The sequence below is a fragment of the Paroedura picta genome, chromosome 6 (assembly GCF_049243985.1).
Source record: "Paroedura picta isolate Pp20150507F chromosome 6, Ppicta_v3.0, whole genome shotgun sequence".
NCBI classification, from domain to species: domain Eukaryota; kingdom Metazoa; phylum Chordata; class Lepidosauria; order Squamata; family Gekkonidae; genus Paroedura; species Paroedura picta.
The window spans coordinates 25,838,700-25,865,997 of NC_135374.1; the positions used below are offsets into that span (position 1 = coordinate 25,838,700).

At 43.9% G+C, this 27,298-nt stretch overlaps 1 protein-coding gene across 1 annotated transcript; it reads left to right on the forward strand.

The window, feature by feature from the left end:
- KL (klotho) lies at positions 1-26,632 on the forward strand. Its single transcript, XM_077341843.1, has 5 exons — positions 1-816; positions 10,968-11,478; positions 15,378-15,643; positions 20,037-21,153; positions 23,635-26,632. The coding sequence occupies exons 1-5, from the start codon at positions 79-81 to the stop codon at positions 23,967-23,969; spliced, it is 2,967 nt and encodes a 988-aa protein (XP_077197958.1). The 5' UTR covers positions 1-78; the 3' UTR covers positions 23,970-26,632.
- Positions 26,633-27,298: the final 666 nt, after the last annotated feature.

Consider the following 27,298-nt stretch of genomic DNA (forward strand, 5'->3'; position numbering starts at 1 on the left):
CCGCGCGATAAAGGCGGCCGGGCGGCGGGGCAGGCGCCAGGCGGCCGTCGTCGGCGGGCACCCGGCGCAGCGCCCAGCATGACCCGCGTGCTGGCTCCGTGGCTCGCGCTGCTGTCGCTGCTCGGGCGGCGGCTGCTGGGGGCGCCGGGCGAGGGCGCGGGCACTTGGGCTCGCTTCGCGCGGCTGCCCTACCCGCGGGACCAGCTCTTCCTCTACGACGCCTTCCCCGAGGGCTTCCTGTGGGGGGCGGCCACGGCGGCGTACCAGGTGGAGGGCGCCTGGCGGCAGGACGGCAAGGGGCCCTCGGTGTGGGACGCCTGGGCGCACCCGGAGGGCCCCGCCGGCAAGGAGGCGGCGGCGGGGGGCGACGTGGCCAGCGACAGCTACAACCGCCTGCAGCGCGACCTCGACGGGCTCCGGCGCTTGGGCGTCTCCCACTACCGCTTCTCGCTGGCCTGGGCGCGCCTGCTGCCCAACGGCACGGCGCCCGTCAACGCGGCCGCCGTCAGCTACTACGAGCGCCTGCTGGACGGCCTGCGCGCCCGCGGCGTGGAGCCCGTGGTGACGCTCTACCACTGGGACCTGCCCCAGCAGCTGCAGCGCGCCCTGGGCGGCTGGCAGAGCCCGGCCCTGGCCGAGCGCTTCCGCGACTACGCCGAGCTCTGCTTCAGGCGCTTCGGCCGCCACGTGCGCTACTGGCTCACCATCGACAACCCCTACCTCGTGGCTTGGCACGGCTACGCCACCGGCCGCCTGCCCCCCGGCCTCCAGGGCGGACCCCAGGCGGCCTACAGGGCGGCGCACAACCTCCTCAAGGTAAGGCCGGCCGAGCCAAGCCGGGCGAGAGTGAGAGAGGGAGGGAGAGAGAGTTGCCGCGGGGAGAAAAGTTAGTCGGGAGCGACGCGGGCGCGCCGAGGGCCACCAAAACGAGGCGCTGGGAAAGGGCCCGCCAGTGCTTCGTGACGAGGGTCGTTTTCCCCTTCCGTGGCCCTTCGGAGAGACGAAGAAAACGACCCGCCGCCCTCGTTCTGTTCCAGTGAGAGGCTGGGGATGGAGCTTCATGTCAGAGGCTCAGTTGCTCTCTGCAGCCCATCATTAAGCAGGATCCATCTGCCCATCAATCCCCAATTGTGGTGTATTTATGTCCTTCTCTGTGCCGGCCCCCCGTCCCCTCTGGGAATTAAACTCAAATAAACACCTTTATTGCATGGGCTCGCCCTCTATATTTATGGATCGGTAACTTTCCTTGCTGTTTCGAGGCGTGTGCTTGCAAAGGAAAGCTGACACTTTGAATAAAACTTCTTTGGTCGTAAAGGTGTCACTGGACTTGAACTTTGTTCTGATGCTTCCGAGCAACACAGGTACTCATCTGACTCAATGTTTTGTCATCTCCGTAAGCAGTCTGGGAACTGGCTTGCCACTACTCAAGGAAGTTCTCCCCCTAATTTCACCCCCTTGCCAGTTCCCCTTGAGTCTGGTCCATTCACCTAAGTTTGGGCACTGCCAGTGAGAAAGGAGGTTTGAATTCATATTTTTATATAAATGAACCACAGCTATTTGCCTTAATGCAAGCAGGTGTAAGCCTGCTTTTTTCCCTTTGAGCTTGTTATCAGTTGTGAATCTGCACAGATCAAAACATCTCAAGAGATGTTATTTATTTATATCCCTCCTTTCTCTCCAGTGGGGACCCAAGGCAAGTTACCGTGTTTTGATTCCCTGTTCCTTCACATGTATTATTTATTTTATGTTCTTAGATTTCTAACCCGCTCTCCCATACGGCTCAGGGCAGTTTACGTGAAATGTTGGGGGGTTTATATGCAGCCAGCTGGGTGACCTTGGGTAGTCACAGTTCTGTTATAGATGTTCTCACAGAGAGTTGTCAGAGCTTTCTGCTCGACCTACCTTGTAGGTTGCCTGTTGTGGGGAGAGAAAAGGAAGGCTGATATTAAAAAGCAGGATATAAAAACCAGCTCTTCCCTTTCTTCCCGTTTTATCCTCACAACAATCCTATGATGTAGGTTAGGACAGGGGTAGTCAACCTGTGGTTCTCCCGATGTTCATGGACTACAATTCCCATGAGCCCCTGCCAGCGTTTGCTGGCAGGGGCTCATGGGAATTGTAGTCCATGAACATCGGGAGGACCACAGGTTGACTACCCCTGGGTTAGGTGGAGCGTGAGGTCACCTAGCAAGTTCCAATGGCAGAGTGCGGATTCAGGCCTGAGATCCAATACCCACTGGCTCTGTGTAGCGCTGGGTCTCTGTTTGTCATGTCTAGATTTAAATAAGCTTATTTGTTGCCCTGCAGGTACTTCTGGCAAGATGCACCGTATTTGTCCCCTGGGTTTTGCTTGTGGCAAAATATAATTGGGATGATCTCAATATAGATGATGGGGCCTAATTGTTTAGGAGTATATCATTGGCACTGGAGGTTGAGCTAGACTAATTTTAGGTAACTGTAATTTAATTATTTCACAGTGCAGACCTAAGCAGAGTTACAACTTTTTGTATTCTCGTTTATTTCAGTGGATTTAGAATGGTGTAACTGTGTTTAGGATTCCACTATTGGTGTTATTTCTTCCTTTCCATTAGCTAGTAAAGGTGATTATTTTAAATTTAAATAAGGATTATTTCAAATTCTACAAAATTAGAATTTAATGAGTGAATATATCAATAGAAAGTGAATGTTCAGGATGGTGCTTCTGCTAGCAGTCACACAGTATAATTTATTATTTATTGAATGTTTTCTGAATCTTATTAGTATATTATTATTTCCACTTTTTGCTGTTTCTGGCTTATATGCATTAGCAGCAGCACTTCCTTAGGAATGTATTCATTCAGAGGTCCCCAACCTTTTTATTTATTTACTAGTAATAAAGCCCGCTGTATGAGGAATACAGTGGGCGCTAGGAACTCACAGTTTGGCGTGCCCCCCGGCGGCGAATCTCTGTGGCGGCGAATCTCTGTGGCAGCGGCCTGATGCGGCGAGAGGTGCTTTGCGCTTCTCGCCGCGTCAGGCCACCGGGCAGGGAACCCCCAGCAGCTGCGCTCCGCGCGACTGCCAGGAGCTCCCTCGGGTGGCGGCCTGACGCGACGAGAGGTGCTTCGCCGTTCTAGGTGCTTTGCTGGCTAGCAAAGCTCAGGCGCCCACACCACTCAGCCTTTTAACCCCCCCTCTTCATGAGAGTTTCCTCAGAGGCTCAAGGTGGCAGTGGTTCGTCCCCTCCTGAAGAAACCATTGCTTGATCTGTGGGACCCCATCAGCTACCACCCAGTATCACATCTTGTGTTCCTGGGTAAGGTAGTTGAGAGGGCCGCTGCGGACCAGCTCCTGGTATTTTTGGAGGAAACTTCAGTCCTGGATCCATATCAGTCTGGCTTCCATCCTGCCCATGGGGTAGAGACTGTGCTGGTCGCCTTGATGGATGATCTCCAACGCCAAGTGGATCAAGGCCATCCTTGTATTATTAGATCTACAGTCCGCATTTGATGTGGTCGATCACGAGTTGTTGGTTCACCGCCTTGCTGACTCAGGGATAGTTGGCACAGCCCTTAAGTGGCTGACCTTCTTGAGAACAGGTCAAAGTGGGGGAGAGATTATCTGACTCCTTTGCACTACCATGCAGGGTGCCACAGGGGGTGATACTCTCCCCCACACTGTTTAATATCTTTATGCACCCTCTTGTTCAGTTGGTCTGGAGCTATGGGCTGGGATCTGTTTCTCAGATAAATTGTAAATTTTGCTGTTACTACATATTCTACACATTTATTTTCCCATTATTTTTGGTAGGGGCAGACATCTAGTTTTCATTTTGCTGTGTAGATAATTCTAGCTACTTTCACCATGCATTTGCATATCTCTTCCAGAAATTGTGGTAATTTATTAGGCAATATGCCTAATAGCATAGCTTCCATAGGGAATTTAAATTTTAATGTGTTCTGCTACAAGGTCAGTTACACTGTTATAGCCCTGCTCACACGTTTACTATGAACTCACATACATCCTTCATGTGCAAGCATACCTCTGTAGGAAAGAACGAGCACACATTCAACATGCTGATGAAGCTGGAGACAAGTACCTGGATAAATGTCGTTTTCAGATTACACATAGAACTGTACAGAAGTTGAATGCAAATGAAGAACAATCTATGCACAAGGAGAATCTATGTGGCTTGTATGTACATTTACTGTAACTTGTAAACAGGGTTTATTCCTCCTGGGGGAGGGAGTTCCATTATTATGACTTGCAGCCAAAAAGCCACTATTGTGAGTCTCCAGTGCACGCATGCACACACACACACACACACACACACACACACACACACACACACACACACACAGCACATTGTAAGCTACTCTGAGTTCCTATAAGGTGAAAAGGCTGTGGTATTGCGCTTGCAGGGTGATAGGGAACAGAAATGGGTTTGTTCAGTCTGTGGACAGTGTATATGCAAAGGACTAAACAGAAGCAGTTTGGATTTAACAAAATTGGTTTGGCAGAATTTAGGTTAGCACGACTTCTGACACATGCATGAAGCTGCCTTATAATGAATCAGATGCTTGGTGCATCAAGGTTAGCAGTGACTACTCAGATGGGCAGTGGTTCTTCATGGCCTTAGGCAGAGGTCTTTCACATCACCTACTACCTGGTTCTTTGAACTGGATATGAACTGGATAAACTTGGGACTGTCTGTGTGCAAAGCAGCAACTGTTTTTTTTTTTTTACTGAGTCACAGTCTCTACAACATTACCTTTCCCATCCACATCTCAGGTGGCACAGTATGGCATAGTGGTTAAGAGCAGCAGCCTCTAATATGGGAAACCAATTCTCTACATGCAGACAGCTTTGGGCTCTTAACACTGTTCTCACAGAGCTGTCCTGTTATAGCTCTCTCAGCCATATCCACCTCACAGGGTGTCTGTTGTGGGGAGAGCAAGGGAAAGGTGTTGTCATGTCTCCAGGCCCAGCAGAGAGAGGCAGGCAAGTAGCCAGAACAGTCCTGCAGAGAGTATGCAAAGTATAGTCAAGGAAGCCGAGGTCAATATCTAGAAAATGAACACTCAAGCCAAATCCAATAAGGGCAAGAAGAAGGCCTTTAATTACTAGTGGCAAGTTGAAGGTCAGCCAGGGAAACAGGATGCACAAAGTTCAAGAGCAGGGTCTGGAGTGTAGGTCCAAGAAGAAGCTGCCTTATAATGAATGGGTTTCTACCTCTCTTGCCCCAGCTAATCATGTATAGCTGCCTCAGTCTTTGGAGTGGATTCTGCAAAGCACCTCAGAGACCAGTTCAGCATATGCAGCCAGTTTTGTGCTCCTGTGCTTTTCCTGTAAGGCAAAATTCTGCTTCCTAGCTAATGGAGAGCAACCAGCAGACAACCAGCGGAAGGAAGTTACGGAAGCTAAAACATGCTAAAAGTGCCTGCCTCGTCCCGCCTTCGCACCTGCCTCCCTCTACCGCATTCTCAGGGACGGGAACATCTTTTTAAAAATGCCTAACATCCTGGAGCAACAAATAGGCAGACAAAAGTGCAGGCGAAGCCAGAAATAATTTTCTCCACAGCGTTGTAGCACAAAGCATGCCTCTCTAAAGCTCCCCCCCTAAACAAAATCAAAAATGAGATTAATTTTTTATCTTATCAAGACTCGTGACTCCATAAGAAGTATCATTCAAAAAGCACTATGCTTCTATGATTAGATGCATAGGCATAGCAATGGAGAAGTATGCATTTTTAAAAAATTACCTGGCATGGCGGGACCTTTTAAGCAGCGGTCCCCAACCTTTCTGTGTTCGGGGACAGCCTCCGGGGGTTGGGGAGAGCCGATGGCCTGAGCGCCGAGCACGCGCAGTAGCTGAGCGAAAACACAAACGCGGACTTGCAGCGCATGCACGTTTTCGCCAGCAGGGGCCATGGACCGGGGGATGACGACCCCCACTTTAATGCATGAAGAAAGGGGATTGGCTGCCTGGCTTGATTGACAGGCAGAAGAGAGTCATGTATAAACCACATTGCTTTCTTCCGCCAGCAGCACTTGTGGAGTGTGAGAAGCATGAAATGGCGACAGAAAAGAGTGAGCCATCAAAAAGGTGAGGAGGGGACGTGATTATATTTAGTGTTATGCCATTCAGCTGGCGTAATGCTATTTTTACTGAGGTGCCGAAATGCCATCAGATCTACCTCTTCCTCAGAGTCAGACAGGGTTGCTGCTGGCTGGGACCTGCCAGGTATTTGTAAGTTGCTTTGAGACTTCATCCAGTAGTGAAAAGCAGGGTATAAAACACAGCTCTTCTTTTATAAACATAGTATTCCAAAGTACATAAAATTTCTAGGGCTGTCTCATCCAAAGCAAACATAACTGGGAAAGGCTGTCCTAAAGGTATTTTTAAAATTTCTGTAAATTTTGGGAATGGAGAGTATAAAACAATCATTTCAATAATGATACAATTTATCTCACTTAAACTAGCCCTTGGGAACTAGTTCATGAAACACAAAGTCATTTTAACCAGCTATCAGGATTGGCCATTTTTGGACAGTACATTTGCATGTGCATAGTTGTGGTACTTCACAAATAAAGCAATATTCATGCATTGTAAAAAATTAATTTAATTTATTTTTATATTAAAAATTAAATCTAAAATCTGCTTTTTACAAATGCTTGATCTGCAGCCTTGACTGTGCTCTGCACATATTTTGAGAAGCCACATGTAGGTTTATTTGGATTTTGAACTCATCGTTCCAGATAAGTTATTTATTATCAGAAAATAAGTCATCAGACAAGATCAAGTTTCATGAAAACAAGTTAATACTGTTGTATTCATTACCAAGGTCTAATTTTTTTGTTTTGGGGCTGTTGATCTAGTTAGTTACAAAGTTACTTTGAACCTGACATTCATAACATATTGGTGTCATAGATTTTTGTCAGGTGATAGTACACTCCTGTTTTTAAGTTACTTGTAGGGCCTCGTTCCAGTATAGGGATTCTGCTGGGGAGGTTATTCTCCTCATGTTTTCTTTGTTATTTGGCTCGATGTCCAGTCTATGCATACCTGTGCTATGAGGAGAGATCAGGATGATACCTTGGTCTCTAGGGCAGGAATTCCCAACCAGGGGCCTGTGGACTCCTGGGGATCTGCAGGAGCTCTGAAGGGGTGTGGTCCAGACTGTCTTCTCAGCTCCTACTCTTCTTTCTGGCCTTCATGAGGCAGAGCCACCATAGTAGTAAAGGCGGTGAGAGGGAGCAAAAGAAGGACTAAGAGTGTGGGCAGTAATGTCACTTCTGGGGGTGTGGTGGGGGTGTGGCCAACTGACATCACTTCTGCGGCTCCTTGAAGTCTGAAAATTTATTTAAGTGACTCCTCTATGGTCAAAAGGTAGAAAAAGCCTGATCTAGAGTAACTGATTGGCCAGTTGGTAAAACAGGATGTGGGACTAGGTGGACCACTGATCCGATCCAGTGGCACATCTTATGTTCTTAGTCATTAAAACTGTAATTTGTAGGAAAGTTTTTGTATTGGTCATTGAATAATAAATGGAGAGAAATGCATACTATCTGTCGCAATATTTTTAAACAGAGGAGAATATTTATTTATTTGGAAAATTTCTGCCGAAGTGACTTACAAAATAAAATAATATTAATTATATATAATAAAACATTACTGAAACCCAGCTCTCAACAACATAAAGAGGTATTGGTTTTTATACCCAGCTTTTTCTACCTTAAGGAGCCTCAGAGTGGCTTACAATCACCTTCTCTTCCACAACAGGCACTTTGTAAAGCAGGTGGAGCTGAGAGAATTCTGAGAGAACTATAACTGGCCCAAAGCTTCATGTGGAAAAGTGGGGGCTCAAACCCAGTTTTTCAGATTAGAGTCCACCAGTTTTAACCACTATACCATATTGGCTTTTTGGGTAATTGGAAATGTTTTGGTTTGGCCCCTAAAGTAAAGTACTGTAGATTCTAGGAGAGCTTCAAGGGGAAGGGCATTCTGTCTCTGGTCATGACTTACCTCACCTTTGTAGGCAAGGGCATGAAAACAGGAGGAATATTTGAGCTGATGGGCTGGACAGTAAGGAAGGAAGTAGTCTTTCAAGTAATCTGATCTCCAGATGTAATCACCATATAGAACACTGTGGCAAGATCATACTTTTTGAGGAAGGCCATAGATGGCATATTAGCTACATATACACAGTGCAACATTTTGTAACTTTGTCTTCTTCCCCCCCTTTGCTATTAATTTCATTTGTAACAACTTTTAAGTGGATGTATTTCCTTGCTATAAAATTTTTGTCAGCTCTTGTAATTTTATGCTGCATTCTTCCAAATAATTTATTGCATCTCTGATCTGGTTAATTATCCACGTTCTGATTCTGCTTTTCAGGCATTGCAGATGACATATATGTATAATGAGACCAATAAAATGAATGTGGATGGAGCAATTTAATGTCTCCTGTAATGTGTAGCAAATGGTGACAAGTTTTGTATATTAACAATTTACAACAGGTTTTGTTGGCTAAGACTTAGTTGTTGAACCTTTAAAATTCAAAGACAAGCCATTCAAAAATGTCTGTAAATCTGATTTTTTTTTTTTTGCAGTAAGCATTTTTATATTAAAGCCTTAATTATTTGGGACTGATACAGAGAAAGAATGCATAGCATGGCAAGATTTTTGGATGCCTCCAGGAACACTGTTCTATGATATGTTTAATATTTTCGTGCAGAGTAAGTTCAGCAGAGAAGGGACTTTAGAAAATGTTTGCTTGTCTTTCTTTTTCTTTTATCACAGCTTCCAGAAAACAATGCTTCAAAGTTCGGTTAAGGGTACCAAGGAATTACTAAGTATAGGACAATAGCACCAAGATACAAATACAAATGTTAGTAGAAAATTGCAGGGAATACATAGTAATAAAAAGCCACCAGAATGATTGTTTCCCACAAAGTTAGCTGCTAAGCCCTTGCAACAGGTAGCAGAGGAATTGTTTTTCTGGAAATGTTTTTGAGGTAATTGACCATTTCTCCTTATATATTAAACTTATGCCTTTAACACAGATTTCATTATAGTCAGGTCATTAGAAGGTCATATTTTGCGGGCTTGGAATCCCAGAAGCCCACCTTGTCACAATGGTCCTCAGTAAATCTGACATATTAAAAAAAAAGAAAGAAATGGCTGACAAATATGACTAGTTCTGTTTTCCCCTGCCAGCAATTGTTACTTAGCTTGCCTCAGGCCAGTATGTGAGTGGTCAACCAGGCATTTTGGTGTATATTTTGGTATTTTTACTGGAAGGAGTGACAAGATAAGCAGAATGGAGGAATGAAGAATTAGGAATCTAGTGGTAATATAGATGTAATATAATTCCTGTTCAAATATCAAAGTTTGTTCAATGTGTTGCTTTTTGGGTTTTTTTTGCTTTTTTGTTATAAATTATCTGGGACATTACTGCTCATCTCCAGGGAACATAGATCAGTTCCCCTGGATAAAATGGCTGCTTTGGAGGGTGAATTCCATAGCATTATACTCTGCTGAGGTCCCTCCCTGCCCCAAATCCCACCCACTCCCAGCCTGACCCCCAAAGTCTCCAGGTATTCCCAACCTCAAAGCTGGCCACCATGTATTCTCCCAATGCAGTTGGTGTGATCATTGTGCCAAGAATGTCATGACTAAAAAGGGATTAAGTTTTAAGCCATTCTCTACATCCCTACAGAGCAATGAGTTTGCTTCCCAAAGTGACTGGTTTCATCAAGCAATCATAGCAAAATCTACTTGCTTCAAGCAGAAAATAACATTACATTCAGGAATTGTATTACCCTTCTAGAGGACATAACTAGATGATACATTTATCCATGACTTGCTTTCCATGTAGTCAGATGAGAGTTGTAGGGAACCTCTTTTCAGGGTCCAAGGCAGATCAGGATCACAGTCCATTGTGATGCCTCTGGATTAGGGTTGCCAGCTCATGGTTAGGAAATACCAGGAGATTTTGGAAGTGGAACCGGAGAAGGAAAAGCTTGGGGTATATGTAAAACTCATGTAATTTTAAATTTATTCTATGGTTTTATTATATTAAATAGTGTTTTAAATTGCTATGTTTTAAATACTACAATTTAACCTTTTGGTTGTTGGATTATTATGATTTTCTGGTCTTTGGCTGTATAATAAATTCTGATAGGATGGCAATGGGGTATAATGCCATGGAGTCTTCCTTCCAGAGCAGCCATTTTTCCCCAGGTGAGCTGATCTCTGTCATATTGCGATCAATTGTAATAACAAGAGACCTCCAGATCCCATCTGGGTTGGCAACCCTACCGGGGTAGATTTCCTTGGCTGAGACTGGGGAGTATAAATTCTCCATTCTCCCCCCAACCTGCCTCTGTTCTGGTTGTTTTTGGATTTACTGTTGCTTTGTTTTGGGAAGGTAAAGCCTCCCCCCTCCTGCTGGTTATAGAGCTGTAGTTGTGATGAACGAGGTTCAAGGAAATAGCTCTACCTCCAGTCAAATAGCCACATTATGAGCTCAGGCATCTTGTTGTCCTTTGAGCTGTGGCTACTGATTGAATTTTGCAGGAAGCACATGGAATTTAGTCCTCCTTGCGAACTCTCTGTCTTGTCATTTCTGTTCCTCAAAGCTTGTTGGAAAAGTAGCAGAGGGACTCAAGAAAGAAAAGAATAGAAAGAACAGGGCAAAAGAGGGAACAAGAAGGGAACAAACAGGGATAAGGAAGGAGTGCACAAGTAGTCATAAATTAAGGGTGCCAGTCCCCTGGAATTATAGCTCATCCCCCACACTAAAGAGATGAGTTCCTGTGGTGAAAACGGCTGCCTTAGTGGATAGACTCCATAGCCACCTACTCTACTGAGGAACTTCTCTGCTCCAAATCCTGCCCACTCCTGACTCCACTCCCAAAGTCTCCAGTTTCATACTAAATAATCAAAAAAGAAAACAAATAAAATAGTTTTTCTTTTCCCACAGGCTCATGCCAAAGTCTGGCACCTTTACAATGATCATTTTCGAGCAATTCAAGGAGGTCAAGTGTCCATTGCCTTAAGTTCTCATTGGATTGAGCCTCAAAAGATGACTAGAGAAGATATAAAGGAATGTCAGAAATCTCTGGACTTCGTATTGGGCTGGTTTGCCAAGCCTCTTTTTATTGATGGAGACTACCCTCAGAGTATGAAGGACAATTTGTCCTCATTGCTGCCAGAATTTACTGAAGCAGAGAAAAAGTTCGTTAGGGGGACAGCTGATTTCTTTGCTCTTTCTTTTGGAGCTACCCTGAGTTTCCACCTTGTGGATTTTGCCATGAAGTTCCAGCAGCAGGAATCCCTCAACCTGAGGCCACTTCTTTACTGGATAAGCAAGGAATATAACAGACCTCAGATCTTCATTGTGGAGAACAGCTGGTTTATTTCGGGACACACCAAGAAAGATGACAGCAAGTATGTGTATTATCTCAAAAGATTCATTATGGAAACTTTAAAAGGTAGGGATTGTTGGCAATAACATTATGGTTTCCATTTTTTCCTGATGCAACTGTTAAGGGGATATCCTTGCTATGTTCATTAGATCAGTGGTCCCCAACCTTTTTTTCACTGGGGACCGGTCAACGCTTGACAATTTTACTGAAGCCCAGGGTGGGGGGTAGTCTTTTGCCGCCGCCTGAGCCCCTGCTCCACTTGCTTTCCCACCGGCGCCCCTGACTTCCCGCCGGCCGCTGGGGGGTGCTGCCAGCAGCAGCTGTGCAGTGCCACACCGAGGAGGAGCCCCAGCCATGACGGCCGCCGGAGAGCACCAAAGGTGAGCCGGTGGCAGAGTGACAGGGCAGCCCCCAAGACAGCAGCCGGGGAGGAGGACGAGGAGGAGTCGCAGACTGGTACCAACTGATCTATGGACCGGTCCTGGTCCCTGGACCGGGGGTTGGGGACCACTGCATTAGATATATTTTTGCAGAAACTGACCGCACTGGGTATTAAAACATTTATTCAGGCGTTCAATGCGGAATGAAGTCCCAAAGGAACTGATTTACTTCCCTTTGGGGTTGCCATCTGCTTTCCAATACGTTTTGTTGATCTAATGCTGTCTTCATTGGTGATGACAAAAAGTTAGCCATTTGCTTGGATATAACCTGGAGATTTGTGTGCATATGGCTTACCTGGTTTGCAGTGAGTAGCTTCTAGGAGAAGATAGCCAGTGATTAGCTTTAATGCCTCAGATAGCTGAGTAAATATTTGTCAGATAAGAATATATATACACCAAGTCTCTCTCTGTCTCTCTCTCTCTCTGTGTCAGGTTACTGGGCCTTGCTGGATGTGAGGCTGCAAGAATTCATTCTCCATTAACAAAGGAGTGGAAATAACAGCCTTACTTTGCTTTCACAGTAATTTTGCAAAGTAGCATTAAAGCTACATATATCCCTACTATGAAAAAAATAAAAAGAGAAAGAAGAAGCAAAGTGCAGCTTTCTATTTTAAAATATTAAAGCAACTTAAAACATTATTATGCCTTAAAGGTAAAGGTATCCCCTGTGCAAGCACCGAGTCATGTCTGACCCTTGGGGTGACGCCCTCTAGCGTTTTCATGGCAGACTCAATACGGGGTGGTTTGCCAGTGCCTTCCCCAGTCATGACCGTTTACCCCCCAGTAGCAAGCTGGATACTCATTTTACTGACCTCGGAAGGATGGAAGGCTGAGTCAACCTTGAGCCAGCTGCTGGGATTGAACTCCCAGCCTCCTGGGCAGAGATTCAGACAGCATGTCTGCTGCTTTACCACTCTTTGCCACAAGAGGCTCTTTATTATGCTTTATGCCAGAGTAAATTATTTTGTCTTAAAAACCATGCTGATATAATAGATAAGGCTTTTATTAGTTCATCTTGGATTAGCTGGAGATTGTTGTCACTGCTTGCCAGTTAAGAATGGACATTGTTATTTTTAATTAAAGTAATAGTTGCACTGACACTGTAAAATAACTGGCACCATGAGGTGTAGAGATAACATACTTTTACTGAATCATGTATCCTCCTTAAAAATACGAGGGTTTTAAGCAAGGTCTTTTACATCAGACGTATCTTAAGAGCATGAAATGGAAGTAAATATATGAGTTTATTCAGTTGATTACAGAGGTGCTGTGTATCTGTATATGACTGTAATATGTGTGGGTCTGAAAATAAGTTTACCATTTTAAAAAAATTGAATTTTGTACTGTCTGAAAGTCTGCATGCTTTTCCACATAGTAGGTTGCCTTCTTCCTGACATGTCAGAGGTAGTAGCTTTATTGCCTCTGGTAAGTTCTTTGCACAATTCATGAAAAATTAGACACGGCCCTGTATATCAATATCTCTACAGAATTCCAGCTGCCCAGGAAAAGGCAGGGCTGGTGGGTAGTTTCAGATGGAGCCTGAGCCGTGAAATTAAGACCTGATACTAGCTGAACTATAGATGTGTATGCCATAAGCTGAAATCAATAACTAATAAATAGCGTGCTTGGAACTAATAAGGTTAGAAAAGCTACAGGTGGTCACAGACTGCTAGGAATCTAAACATACATAGAACACTCTTGAAAATGGTGATCCCTTTTCTGTTTTAGAAGACCTCTTTGCTGGAGAATTTTTGAGCATCCATCCTAACCACTTCACACAGTTCCCTGCAATTTTGGGCTTAGCTCACGGGCACAGAACTGGCATACTCTCATGACAGCACAAGAGACAAACTTATGAAAAGCAAGCTATCAACAGGCGCACAAAAAGAAATAGCTTGAAAGGCAGAAATGGCAAGCTGAATTTCAGAAGAGGTAGATTAACTGGGCCACACAGTTACTTATTCAAGGAGTCTTCTCAAAGGGTAGATAAGAGGGCAGTCTCCCTAAGACAAGAATGTTTCCCATTGTCACACACAGGGGAACTCATGGCCACCTCTTCCAGGACTTCTGAGCTCTGTTGCTTCTGCTGCCACCACGTGGTTCACCTCCAAGTAAGACCACATTGTCCATCCTGCAGCTGCTGCTTCTGATTCTGGGTGGGGAGGGGTGAGCCAGGTGGAAACAGGGAGGAAGTTTATGCTCATGTGACATTCAAGCACCCTTCAAGGTTTCATATGCCTAGTCTTTTAACTCAGATGGGGAGAGGTGCTACAAGGGAACCACCAAGCTCTTCCTTTTTTAGAGATATCCATTACAAGGAGTGTGGTGCTTGTGGGTGGAGTGACTTGGGTTCTTACTGCTATTCCAATTCCCCAGCCTCCAGGCTAAACTAAGCCAACATCCAGTACTGTGAAACTCTAGATGAAAAAAGAATGATTTTCTGGAGCTACCCACCTACCCAGAGGTATACCAAAAGTTATCAACCTAGCTGGGGCCTGAAGATCTCCCAGAATTATCTCCCAGATAGGCTAGATATCAGGAAAAATTTTTTTGCAGTCAGAGTAGTTCAGCAGTGGAATAGGCTGCCTAAGGAGGTGGTGAACTCCTCCTCACTGGCAGTCTTCAAGCAAAGGTTGGATGCACACTTTTCTTGGATGCTTTAGGATGCTTAGGGCTGATCCTACATAGAGCAGGGGGTTGGACTAGATGACCTGTATGGCCCCTTCCAACTCTATGATTCTATGATTCTATCATTCTACAGCTGATCTCCAGGTCACACAGGTCAATTCTCCTGGAGAAAAGAGCTACTTTGAATATTCCCAAAACCCTTCCCAAAACTCTGCCATCACAAGGCTGCATCCCCAAATTTCCCAGAGTTTTTCTACACAGAATTGACAACACTAGACAATAGCTGGAATTTGGTCTTCATCCTAGCAACTATGTTCATATGTGTGCTTCCATGTAGGGGTGCGAAAACCAAAGGAGAAAGGAGTAACTGAAGGTGTGGCATGTAAGAGATTGAGACTTTTGAAGGGCAATGATTTTCCTTGGGAAGAACCTAGGCAATTAGGGCTGTTAGATAAACATTATTATTGGAAAGATAAGCAGAAATGGGATTGTGGAAGTCAGCATGGTGTAGGGATTATAACAGCGTAGACTAGGATCCCCCTGCCTGGGAAGTATGCCAGGCAATTCACTCTCAACCTCACCAAAGGGAGGAGGGGAGAATGGTTCTGTAAATTGCTCTGAGTCCCCACTGGGTAGAAATTAGAGAATAAATAATCTTTCAGAGGACTATTGTAGTTCACTAGGGATAACAGTTCCCAGGTGGGAATGGAAGGACTACTCTACTCAATACTAGGGAGCATCACAGTTTGAAAACTTTGTAAAATGCTCAGACAATTGTACTTTTTGCGGAATATGTATACAACTGTTCAGATGCTTGCAGTGCATTCTCCATGACAAATGTGAAATGACAATGTGAAATCATTTTATTTGTTTGTTTACTTTTTGTTTCATTCTCAGCTATTAGGTACGATGGAGTCCCAGTCATTGGATACACAGTTTGGTCATTCATGGATGGCTTTGAATGGATCAGAGGCAACATTCGAAGGGGTCTGTTTTATGTTGACTTTCAAAGCCATGATAAAGAGTTGATGCCAAAATCTTCAGCACATTTCTACCAAGAAGTGATAAGAAACCACGGGTTCCTCCCACTACCAGAGAACCAGCCGATAGAAGGGATTTTCCCCTGTAATTTTGCATGGGGAATTGTTGAAAATAATCTTCACGTAAGTTAAACGGCAGAACCAAATCTTCCTTTTCATTTCCTGTGAAATGAGATTATGAAATGTGTTTTTATAACAGCCGTGTTGGGTGCTTCCTCTGACAACACATTATAGCTTGGATGCATTCAGGCATTTCAAGATGGTCATATAACATAGTGTGAGTATTCAGATTGTGCTCAGTTTTCCTGGCAAAAAACTGTAAAAACAGCCCACATTTTATTTGATGAGTGACCATATGGTTATGGAGGCAAAAAGGTAACTCAAAAAGTATGGCTACAAAACCATAGAAGTCTTTATTAAACAAAAATATCAAACTGTGAAGCTGTTGTTTCTTCACATATCTTCTATCTAGGTCTATATAGTTCTGAAGGGGTGTTTCTATCTCTGTAACACTTCCCCAAACAATTCTTCACTCTTCAGTTAACACCACATCAAATTGGCAGTTTTGGAATCCTCTAGGGCAGGGGTAGTCAAACTGTGGCCCTCCAGATGTCCATGAACTACAATTCCCATGAGAATTGTAGTTCCCAGGTGGGAATGGAAGGACTACCCTATTCAGACAGTGCAATACTAGGGAGCATCACAGTTTCTACAATTCATGGGGATTGTAACTACAATTCTTGGGAAACTACAATTCATGGGAATTGTAGTTCATAAACATCTGGAGGGCCACAGTTTGACTACCCCTGCTCTAGGGACTCAAATTGTGTCCCTTTTGTGCTTTAAGTTTTGGGAACAAAAATAAGTCTGAATGGGCAAGATCAGAGCTTTAGGTTGGATGAGTAAGATTTCCCAACAACATTCTTGTAGTACAGGCCTAGCTTCTCTTGAAGAATGGAAAGGCACATTGTCATGATGGGGAAAAAATTCCCTGGTACAATTTCCCTTTGCCTTCAGTGCAGTTTTAATTTTGTTTAAGGCACCCTAACAATGAAGGCACCCTAGTATGAACTGAACCCTAGCAGCAATACTTTTTGCCTTACCCTCAAAAATGTATGATACAGGTTCTGTGATCCTTATGTCTCCAATATCTCCCCTCTCATTATCGGTCTCCCTTGCATCTTCTTTTCCTTTCTTCTCTTTGTTCTCTCTCTCACTGTTGAACTGGATATGTAAGCTTCCTGAGGCGGGGATCTTTCCTTTTGGCTTATGTTGTTCTCCAAGGTGCCATGCATGTAAATGATAAATGCAAACAATTAATTTGTTGCTTATTCTGTGTCAGGTGTTGGGAGAGTCTAGGATGTGGAGCAGTCGAAGACTTGGCCTGAGACTGTTTCCTGACCTTGTTCACCAGGGGTTGGATGCATAACTGATCATTTGGTCCTGTAGGGTTGAAGACTCAGATTCAAACTAAGTGAGAGGTTGGGAATTCTGTAAACAGCTCCCCCACCCTACATCAATGGATTTTTAAAAATTTACTTCATTCGCATCCAGCTTTTCTCCCCATTGGAGACCCAAAGTATCTTCCATCTTTCTCTCCTCTGTTTTATGTTCACAACAATCCTGTGAGGTAGGTTAGGCACAGAGTGTGTGATGGGCTCAAAGTTGTCCAGCAAGCTTCTATGACAGAGTGAAGATTTGAACCTCATTCTTTCAGATCCTAATATGACACTAAACACTGCACCACACTGGTAAGAAGCATGGTAAATGTTGCATCAGTTGGAGCTGTGTCATAGTTGAGTACTTTTGGGGTTTTAAAAATCCTTTCCCACATGCTGCTTTCTTAGCCTTAGGTACTACCCTGGAGTTCTTGCTTCTCCCAGAGGAAGAAACAGAGGTAGCTGTTTCCTCTCTCCTCAACAGAGGTGATCATTGATGGTAGAATACTGGTGTAAGTAAGAAAGTTTGACCCATCAGTGTATAACCTATGTTTTGCTGATTACCATTTGCTGATTACTATTAAAAACACCCATCCAGAGGTCTTGTGTCATTAATCCCTCACTTCATAATGAAGATGTAACTTTTTAAAATTTAGTTTTCAGATTGCAGTCAGTATAAGCCTTTTTTGTAAGTGTTGCTTAGGCTTGAAACACAGGTTTTTTTAAAAGACGAAATGTAATACTTTTGGAGGCAGCGTCATTATTACCTGACCCCATGCTTGGTGCACTGATATGGCCAAGAAAATAGTGTAGCCATTACTCTCCTGGCCCCTAACAGACTGGAATAGGAATTGGAGTTGGTGCCTCCTGAGGGTGAGACAAATAACTCCAGCAAAGTTACTGACCCAGTTAACACAAGAGAGCTTTACAATCACTTCCAGACCTTGCAGATTTTTCGCTTCAGAAGGGCTCTTAAACATTTTGTGCTGCGGGGCTGTGGCTGCATGATTTGTAGGGGCATCATGGTGGAAAAACATTTCTGACAGCCTTCCCATAGTGCTTGTGCTTTACTACTCTGAGGGCTTATTCTCCAGAAAAGCTATTTCCTTCTGACACGGTGCTTTTTATTACTGTCCCCTGTGAGTCCAGCACTGAAATCTCCAGAAGAAATAACAGATTCTGCCTTCACAATAGAGCCTAGAGGGGACAATTCACACTACCGTCCCATGGTCATATTTTGGAGTGCAGTGGCATTTAACCAAGGAGCCAGCTTGGGGTAGTGGTTGTGAATAGTGACTTCTAATCTGGGGAGCTAGGTTTGATTTCCCACTCTTTTAACGTGGTGACCTTGGTCTAGTTACAGTCCCGTTAGAGCTGTTCTTGCAGAACAAGAGCTCTTTCAACCCCACCTACCTCACAGGTGTCTGTTGTGGAGAGAGAAAGGGAAGGTGATTGTAAGCCACTTTGAGACTCCTTTGACACATCCAGTACAGAATTAATAGAAGAATATGACAAACATACAACAACAATATTGACTCTAAAACATAATAAAAAGACACTAAAATTCAGATTCCCCCCCCCACCCATAGACCCTTTATGCACAGCAGCAGCCATATCAGGAATCCCCCAGAGTATGGGCTGCCCCGGTGTAGCTTGCGCGCACACAAAATGCCGGGGCTGGAAAGCCCGACATGCTGCCTGGAGGCAGCAGCAGTGAGGAGGGGAGAGGGGGGGAGTAGTGGGGGGAGTGGGGCCCCCGCCGCATGATGGTGGGGAGTGGCATGTTGCTCTTCCATTAAGGTGTAGGTGGGAGGACTCCCCAGTCACAGAGGGTGCAGTGTCCCTGCAGGGACACTGTAGGTTGAGAGAAGGGCTGGGCCAGCTCTTCCTCTTATGCATGTAGCTGGCCTAACCAAGCCCCCACTGGCACCTGCAGCATCCCAGGGAGTGCAGAAGATTCTGTGTTCCCTTGTAGCGGGTCTTACGGGGTGCTGAGCCAGGCCAGGGCTGTGATGGCGGCAGAGAGGTGCATAATTGGGGCTGCCCTGCTGCCGCCATCCCAGATTTCCAGCCCCGTGCATAATGGGTCATGGAAACAAATGTATAACTCCAGCAAATTGCGCAATGTGCTATCTGAACAGATCTTAGCTACCGGTGCATTTATAAGTATCAATTTCAGATAATAAATGGATCATTTTTATCCACCAGTGAACTCAAATTTCTATGAGCCAGAATAGCCAGAGGAAATATGTATGTTTGAAATAAATTAGACAATGTTTGTTATTTGTAAGTGATATGGATGAATCCAGTCTGTTTTAAATCGACTTCTAATGTAAAGATTCTCTGAAATGATTGTGGCGTAGCTCTCCCCCGCCCCTGACCTTCATATATTACAATGGAAAACCAAAAAGGGAACCAAAACCCAACCTGAACAGAAGTCAGGAACCCAAAAGTTGAGCTCCAAAACAATATTAAAAATCATTACAAATATTTATTAAACAAAGTGCACCAATAATATAGAACACACACACTATGATAACATATTGGGTTTGGTCAGAGAAGGGATTTTGGTTCCCATGAGTAAAAGGTGGAAAGGTCTGGGAAAAAATTATGTGGAAGAGAAAAAAGAGAATTCTGAGGAGAAAAGGATTAAAATTACCATTTTGTGTGTAGGCTTGTGAGTGGACTAAAAGCTGGACCCTCTATACCACACAGAAAGCCAACAAATCTGGTGAAGAAACTGTAAAAGACCTTTGGAAGGCCTCTTTAGTTTTAGTGTTGTGCTGCATAATGGTGACGCTTTATATATGTTTCCCTTCTTTGATTTCCTGTCCAGCTAGAAAGAGCACTAGCTATTTATTCCCATAAATATGCAGCCCAAACATGAGAGTTGCTATATTGACAGCAGATATTGCTGTAACGTATGACTGAGATTACTCTGTAATATGCAAAGAAATATGGAAATATGAAATCTTATGCCAGCCAGCTTCCTATGAAATCCAGTTAGTTCTTTGAGCTTGCTTGCTTATGTTTTCCCTTTTCTGACAAACGGAATCTGATCTTTTTTCCCCATCCAGATTGATACAACTCCATCCCAGTTCCTTGATCCCAACGTTTATGTTTGGGATGTCTATCGAACCAATAGTCTCATTAAAGTCGAGGGAGTCGATGCCCCCAAACGCAGGCGTCACTGTGCTGATCTTGCTGCCATCAGGCTTCAGGTGTCTTTACTTGGAGAAATGCACATCACCCACTTCTCTTTTTCCTTGAAATGGTATTTGATTCTCCCGTCTGGTAACCTGTCTTCTGTTAACCACACACTCCTGTTCTATTATCAGTGTTTTGTCAGCGAACTCCTTAGAGTTAATATAACTCCTGTGGTTGCTTTGTGGAAGCCTGTGGGTGAGAATCAAGGACTTCCTGTCTCTCTAGCCAAGCATGGTGGATGGGAGAACCCTTTGACTGTGCGGGCCTTTGAAGAGTATGCAAGGCTTTGCTTTAGAAAGCTCGGCCGGCATGTCAAATTTTGGATCACAATAAGCGAGCCTTATACCAAGAATCTGACATTCACTGCGGCACATAATTTATTGAAGGGTCATGCGAAAGCCTGGCACCTGTATGATAAAGAATTCAGGAAGACTCAGAAGGGTAAAATATCAATTGCCTTACAGGCAGACTGGGCAGAGCCAGCCTGCCCCTTTTCTGAAGAAGACAAAATGGCTGCCAGCCGAGTTTTAGAATTTGATTTTGGCTGGTTCGCTGAGCCCATCTTTGGAAAGGGTGACTATCCAGATGTGATGAGACAGTGGCCTTACCAAGGAAACAGGAGAGACATATGGGATTTCTACTTACCTTATTTCTCAGAGGAAGAAAAAAAGCAAATACGTGGTTCGTTTGACTTTTTCGCTTTGAGTCACTACACCACAGTACTTGTGGACTCAGAAAATGAAGACCCAGAGAAATATGATCAAAAGCTTAAGGTCCAAATGCTAAATGACATCACCTGGCTAGAATCGCCCAGTGGAAGTAGAGTCGTGCCTTGGGGATTGCGCAAGCTTCTGCAGTGGGTCAAAATGAAATATGGCGATGTGCCAATTTACATCATAGCCAATGGGATTGATGACAAGCCAGATGCGTCTGAAGACAAGCTGAGGATATATTACATACAGAGTTATATCAATGAAGCTTTAAAAGGTAAGGCCTTAAAAAATCTCAGTGCCTCAAGATTCAAATTTTACACTATGTTTTCTGAATTGTAATTGTTAAAATCTTTGAAAAGGAAAATCCAGGTCTCAGAAAGACAGCAGCAGTAGTTAAAAAGCTGCTGTGCCCTTCCAGGCATAGACTATGACCATTTATGCACTGTAGGTTTCATGCTGGGCTGCAGGCTGGATTTTTAGTCATGGCAGGTTGCCCCACTTTTTCCTGCAACCACATGGGGGAGCATTTGGCCCGGTGTGCCTCATTCGCCCCCAATTTGTTCTCCTAAATGGGAGCTGGGGCAGTGAAGTTCCCAGTGCGGAAACGGTCTATGACTGGACTGAGGCCCTTGAAGCTACATTTCAAAATGGAACGATCCTACAGAGCAGTGTGTCCATTTTAGGCCTTGCGTATTCTTGTGATGATTCGTTTGACAATCAAACATGCCTCGTTCACTTGTATGCCCTCCCCCACAGCAGTTTCCTAGATCAGATACAAAGCAAGTCTGATCTGGAGGTGACCGTTGAATGGATCACAGTGGCCGGGTTGGACATTGACAGTTAAGATGGTAGCTATCGCACCTGGTGAAAATGGTAGAAAGTCTGGCAGGCAGCATTTGTGACCTGGGTCTCCATGGGTAGCATGGAGTCCTGGATCATACCCAGGCTCCTGACAGTAGTCAGAATTGTTAGCTGGATCCTGTCAAGAGTCGAGAGCTGTAGCGCCTTACCTGGGGCATCCCAACCCAGGCAGAGAACCTCTGTCTTAGCTGGATTCAACCTCCGCTCACTCTGCTTGAGCCAATCCACCACTGTCTCCAGACAACAGGTCGGTACTACATTGTGGCTGCTTATTATTCCTCCGCCGTTGGGAGCTTTCATCTTCCTTTTTGTTATTTTACCCTCTGATGTTCAAAAAGGGAAAAGACATATAGCTGAAGCAGTGCTAGGAACCTGATGCCATGTTGCCATGGAACCAGAACTTATTGCAATGTTTTGCTCTAGATAACCACTGATGCCTTAAAAATATAAATTAAGACTTTATTGCAAACTTCCTCAAAGGAAACTTCTGAGGCTGGCCTCTTTAAAGGCTCTATTTCCTTGAGATGGGAATGTACACTCACAGAGGCTTCTGTATTCTGTTTATTTACAAATACACACCTTGACACTGGAAGATCACACAGATCCCAAGGCAAATAGGTCTAGAACATGGGTTCCCAATATGGTGCCCCCCAACAATATTCCTGATACCTGCCAAAGCTTTTAGGAACTTGATGGGGCCATGTGAGACTTGACTGGCAGGCCATTGGAGATCTGATTGGCTGTGCAGATTTTTTTTTAATATTGCTGTGTGATTGAAGGTAAGCTGTGTGTATTATGTATGCAAGACAATATCTTTAAACAACTTGTTCTTTTGAAAGAGCCTCCTGTTAAGCTGAGTTTTTGCCTGGAATATTGAAGTGTTCCTATTACAAGTTCTGCACAAACTCACTCCCTGACATGTGGCTTTCTTAGCATCCTGTGGGTTAGGGTTGGCAATTTAACCCACCACAGTGTGTTTGAATGCCAAAGATACCTGCAGGCTCAAAAATGCTGGGTTCCTCTGTTCTACAACATATGGAAGAATCAGTTTCCCAATGCAAATTGTGTGGCTTTGCTGACCCAGCCTGTGGGTGCCAATGGGGGCAAGACCACCATGTCTGACGGTGGTGTATCACCACTGAAGGATTCACCTTATATGCATTTAATACCATTATGTTATGGATCATGCAGTGTAAAATTTACAAGACCACAACAAAGACAGCTAAGCAGCAAGAGGATTTATTTAGGATACATGTTTGCAAGCATGGAGAGAAAGCTAATTGGTGCATTCTCTGAAGTCTGCATCAGTGCAGCTCATTTTTAAGACCTTGATATGTCATCATGAGGTATCCTGACGCTCACTCCCTCACTGTCCCTTTGACCAATCAGGTCAACAACGAAGGGCGTGCAATCTGACCTATCACGGGTGGCTATATATCTTATTACAATTTTCTCGCTCTATGTTTCAAAGAATACATTCCTTTATATGGAGGGATGCTACATTCAGGAGCTATCTGCTTTTGACAAATTCAAGGTTACTTTGAGAGACAAAGAAATAACTATACACATAGTGCCACAGCAGCCAACACTCAAGATACATTCTGCCTGACCTAAAAATAAACCATAGACAGACTGTGGCTAAAGTGTGCTCCACAAATCTGTCTTCGTGTTCTCAATTGTGTTCCACAAATCTATATAATCTATATCAATTAGAATTTGGTAAATTAATTTATGGGTGGCACCAGCTTTTTTTTTTGGTGGCACGTGTATCCTTGTTCACAGGAAAGAACACAAGTTTAGGATTTAGTAGCATATAGTGGTTTACAGTATTGCCATTGAAACAAGCCCAATACTAATTTATTTCCATTACTTCTTGTTTTGTTCTGTTTTGCAGCCCACACCTTGGATAATGTCAACATCCAAGGCTATTTTGTCTATTGTTTCATTGATAGGACAGATCCTAAATATGGCCTTTATCATTACGTTGTCAACCGATATGAGCCAAGACCTTCTGCGAAGCGTTACAGGGAGATAATTGACAAGGGTGGCTTTCCAGGCCCAGAAACCCAGGAACTGCTTTGTCCAGAAGAAATTGCCCTTGATGACTACATTGCTTTCCAGCCCAGGAGATCTTTTTTTGCATTTATATCTTTTATTTGTTTTGCTTTCATTGTCACAGTATTCATGATAATTAACTACTCCAAGAAGGTTGACAAAAGATACAAATAGCACTGGTCTTCTGCATGTGTCCTTTGTAGCCTTCCCACCAAAATAACAGGGGGAAATAGAAGTAATTCAGTATACCATGTTTTGATTACTGTTGCACTATAATGCCATTAATGCTGCCTAATGCTGTAGAATTCTAACAATTTGTATGGATTGTGCCCATTGAGTTTGTACAATTCCTTACTGTCTTAGCCATTTTGGCTTGTAGGAGCCCTTGGCTTTCTGATATTGCTCCACCACTGGGTAAGTACCCTCCAGAGCAATCTCAGTGCAGAGTTGCTGCAGTGTAAGCCAATTGATCTGAATGGGCATAGAATGGAGTAACAGTAATTTGATTATACAACTGATGGACAGAATGTTTCTGTTCATACAGCTTATGAACCAAATGACATGTTACGATTTGTATGAAACTGCTCCAGGGAGAGCTATTTGTTGCATGGGAGGGACTGCCTATGAATTTATGGGGCTGTTTTGGGCTGGGAAAATACCATGAGGGAAATGTTGAAACACTATCTGAAATTTTCCCATTCCTGACATTTGAGAGTCAGAGAAAGTCAGGTCAAGCAAACTCACACTGTACATCTTACAAATTGCAACGTATTGTTTGAACCTAAATGATGAGTGCCCATATGAGCATTTAATGTACTAGTCAACCAAAACTCAGTGAATAGACCATGTACATTTTGGTGAACATGGAGGGCACAGTAATCGCTTTATTTGGGGTTCAGTGATTGCTGCATGATACTGTGGCTGGAAGATAGCCAATATTTTGAATATTTGTTCCTTCTAAAATGTAAAATAGTCCAGTGTATCTGAAATGGAGTTATTTACTTACTTGTTGATTTTGGATAGTCAAACAGTTGACTGCCAATATCTCAGGGTAAAATGAAAGTTTTGTGACCTTTCCTCTAGTTTGTACTGAAACCCAATTCAGTGGCGACTTCAGACCTTTTCATACTTTAAAATGAAAGTCAGAGTCACCCCTCTTCTGATCTACACACACACACACACACACACACACTGATAGATAACAGAGGCAGCAAAATTGCATTTCTCTCTAGAATCTCATAGAGCTTCATGGTGAGATCATCCCTGAATTAATTTTAAAAGATGAGAGAATAGTTAGAATGTAAAACAAACAACTGCATTTTACTGTAAACTGAGGAGAGCTTTGTGGCCAAAGAGGATTTGCTAGAATGAAATGTGGTTCTGTTGTAATTTTCAGGTGAGGCTGTTGGTTTGTAGGCTTAAAAGGAGGAGGATGCTATGATAATAGCGTTTTATCTTCTCTTAGCTGCTGGTATTAGTGCCATAGTAATGGATTGTGGCTTACCCCGTTTTACTATGTTGAACCTGAAGATATTACATTTTTGTAGGAATTCACCGCCTTTCCGTACTTGTTAAATATAGTGAAATGCTTACCTTAAGTAGTCGTTATATTCTGGCTGAAATTGTACTGACTTTATGAATACTTTAGTGCAGTGGTCCCCAACCCGCGGCCCACGGCTCCCTCTCCCTGCCCCCTCCCGCAGTAAAAAACTTCCCAGGCCGCAAGCTTGCAGCCCGGGAAGCTTCTTTCTGCAGGAGGGGGGGAGAGGAAATCGGGGCCGTGCCCGCGCATCGCGCATGCACGGCCGAAAACGAGCATGCGCGGCACTTTTGCATATGCGCGAAAGTGCCGCACATGCACGGTTTGGCCGCGCTTGCGCGATGCGCAGCATGTGCAGGCGGGCAGTTGCCCTGCCGGTCCCCAGCCTCAAAAAGGTTGGGGACCACTGCTTTAGTGGAATGTGTGCGGGTGGTGACTCCCTGTCCTCAGCCCTTTAGGCTGTGAAGTCACCTTGACATATGCACAGAACAATTCAGTTTGGATCCAAGCTATAGAGTTGAATCCAGAAGTTCTCCTACTTGCCTAAGGAGCCCTGATGACAGAGATAGTCTGTTCACTGACTGAAAACATTTTCTGCAGATGAAAGACCTCATATGAGTAGAAAGTCATCCTTAGAGCTCTTCATTCTGGATCAAACCCTTGGTTGCCCTACCCAAATCCCCTGACTGCAAGTCAAGGAAAGCTGACTTGCCTCTTACAGTAAAACTTTTGGAAACAACAATTCTAAATCATAATTTACTCAGCAACCATAGTTAACTGTCTATTTCAAATGGTCAGAATGCCTCTTCAATGAAAAAATCTTTGAAAACTTGCCCTTGAGCCTTAGTGCCATAGAGCCTATGAGTTGAATTCCCACCCTTTGTAGATGTCCTATCCGCAGTAAATTATTTTGCACTTAAAAAAAAAAAAACCCAAACAGTGCCCTCACATAGATGCACTGGTTGGATGTGGGTGTTATGTAATTTGGGGGGGGGGGGGAGTACGAATCTGCATGCAGATTTCACTCACATAGCTGCTGTCTGTCTACTGTAAGAAATTATTTATTTTCTTGTGTACTGATAAAATGTATATTATTGTCAGTTTTGTGAAACCAAAATTAATGCTTCTGTGCAATTTTCACAAGTATATTTTTATCCAGAATATTTTTTTTTGGAATGGGTAGATTTTGTGGAATGTAAGCAAACAGCAAACATTTTTGTAAAGTGTATCAGATGTATGTTAGGTCAGCTGCTTGGTTTGTAAATTAAACCACAATGGCTGTGAGCTGCTAATCAAATATTTTACAAAATCAAGTCTGTTTTATTTGTTATGCTACTGCAATTGGAATATTTGTTTCCTTTGACTCAGTCATATTATATCTTAGATTAGCCTCCCAATTTGTCCTAAATTGTTAAATAGCAACAGTTCTACCCAACATTTTACAATTCCTGATCTAAAGCAGTAAAAATAATTCTACTATAATCACTAACTGATAAACCTATAGCTGACCAATGACTGCTGGTCTTTAGCAGGGCCCGCCTGCTGCGACGGTGGCGATGTGTCCTGCCTTGTGGCCCCAGATTTCTGGCCACTTTAACTAAATGCAAACCCCTACCCCCCCCCCCCCCGCACAATATATCATGTTGCTTCAGCCAGTGTTTTGCTGGTCTCTGAGATATTCTGATAGGCTTAAGCAAGCTTGACACAGTGAGCCAATATTTTTCTATACCATACGGATCTCACCTCTGAGAAACTACAGAAAGGAACCAGGCACAATGGTTTCAATGCCTTGCCAACTGGTCTGCCAAGGAAAAAAATGGTTACCTTTCCAAGTATCTGTGCTCCTCTGAGGTTCCAATAAAACTTGACTTCCATTCTTCCATTTAGGACTGTAAACTATTGCAGAGTGACAACTGAAGAAGAGAAAGTGAGGAGAGGGGGAACAGGACCAGAAAAGCGGAAG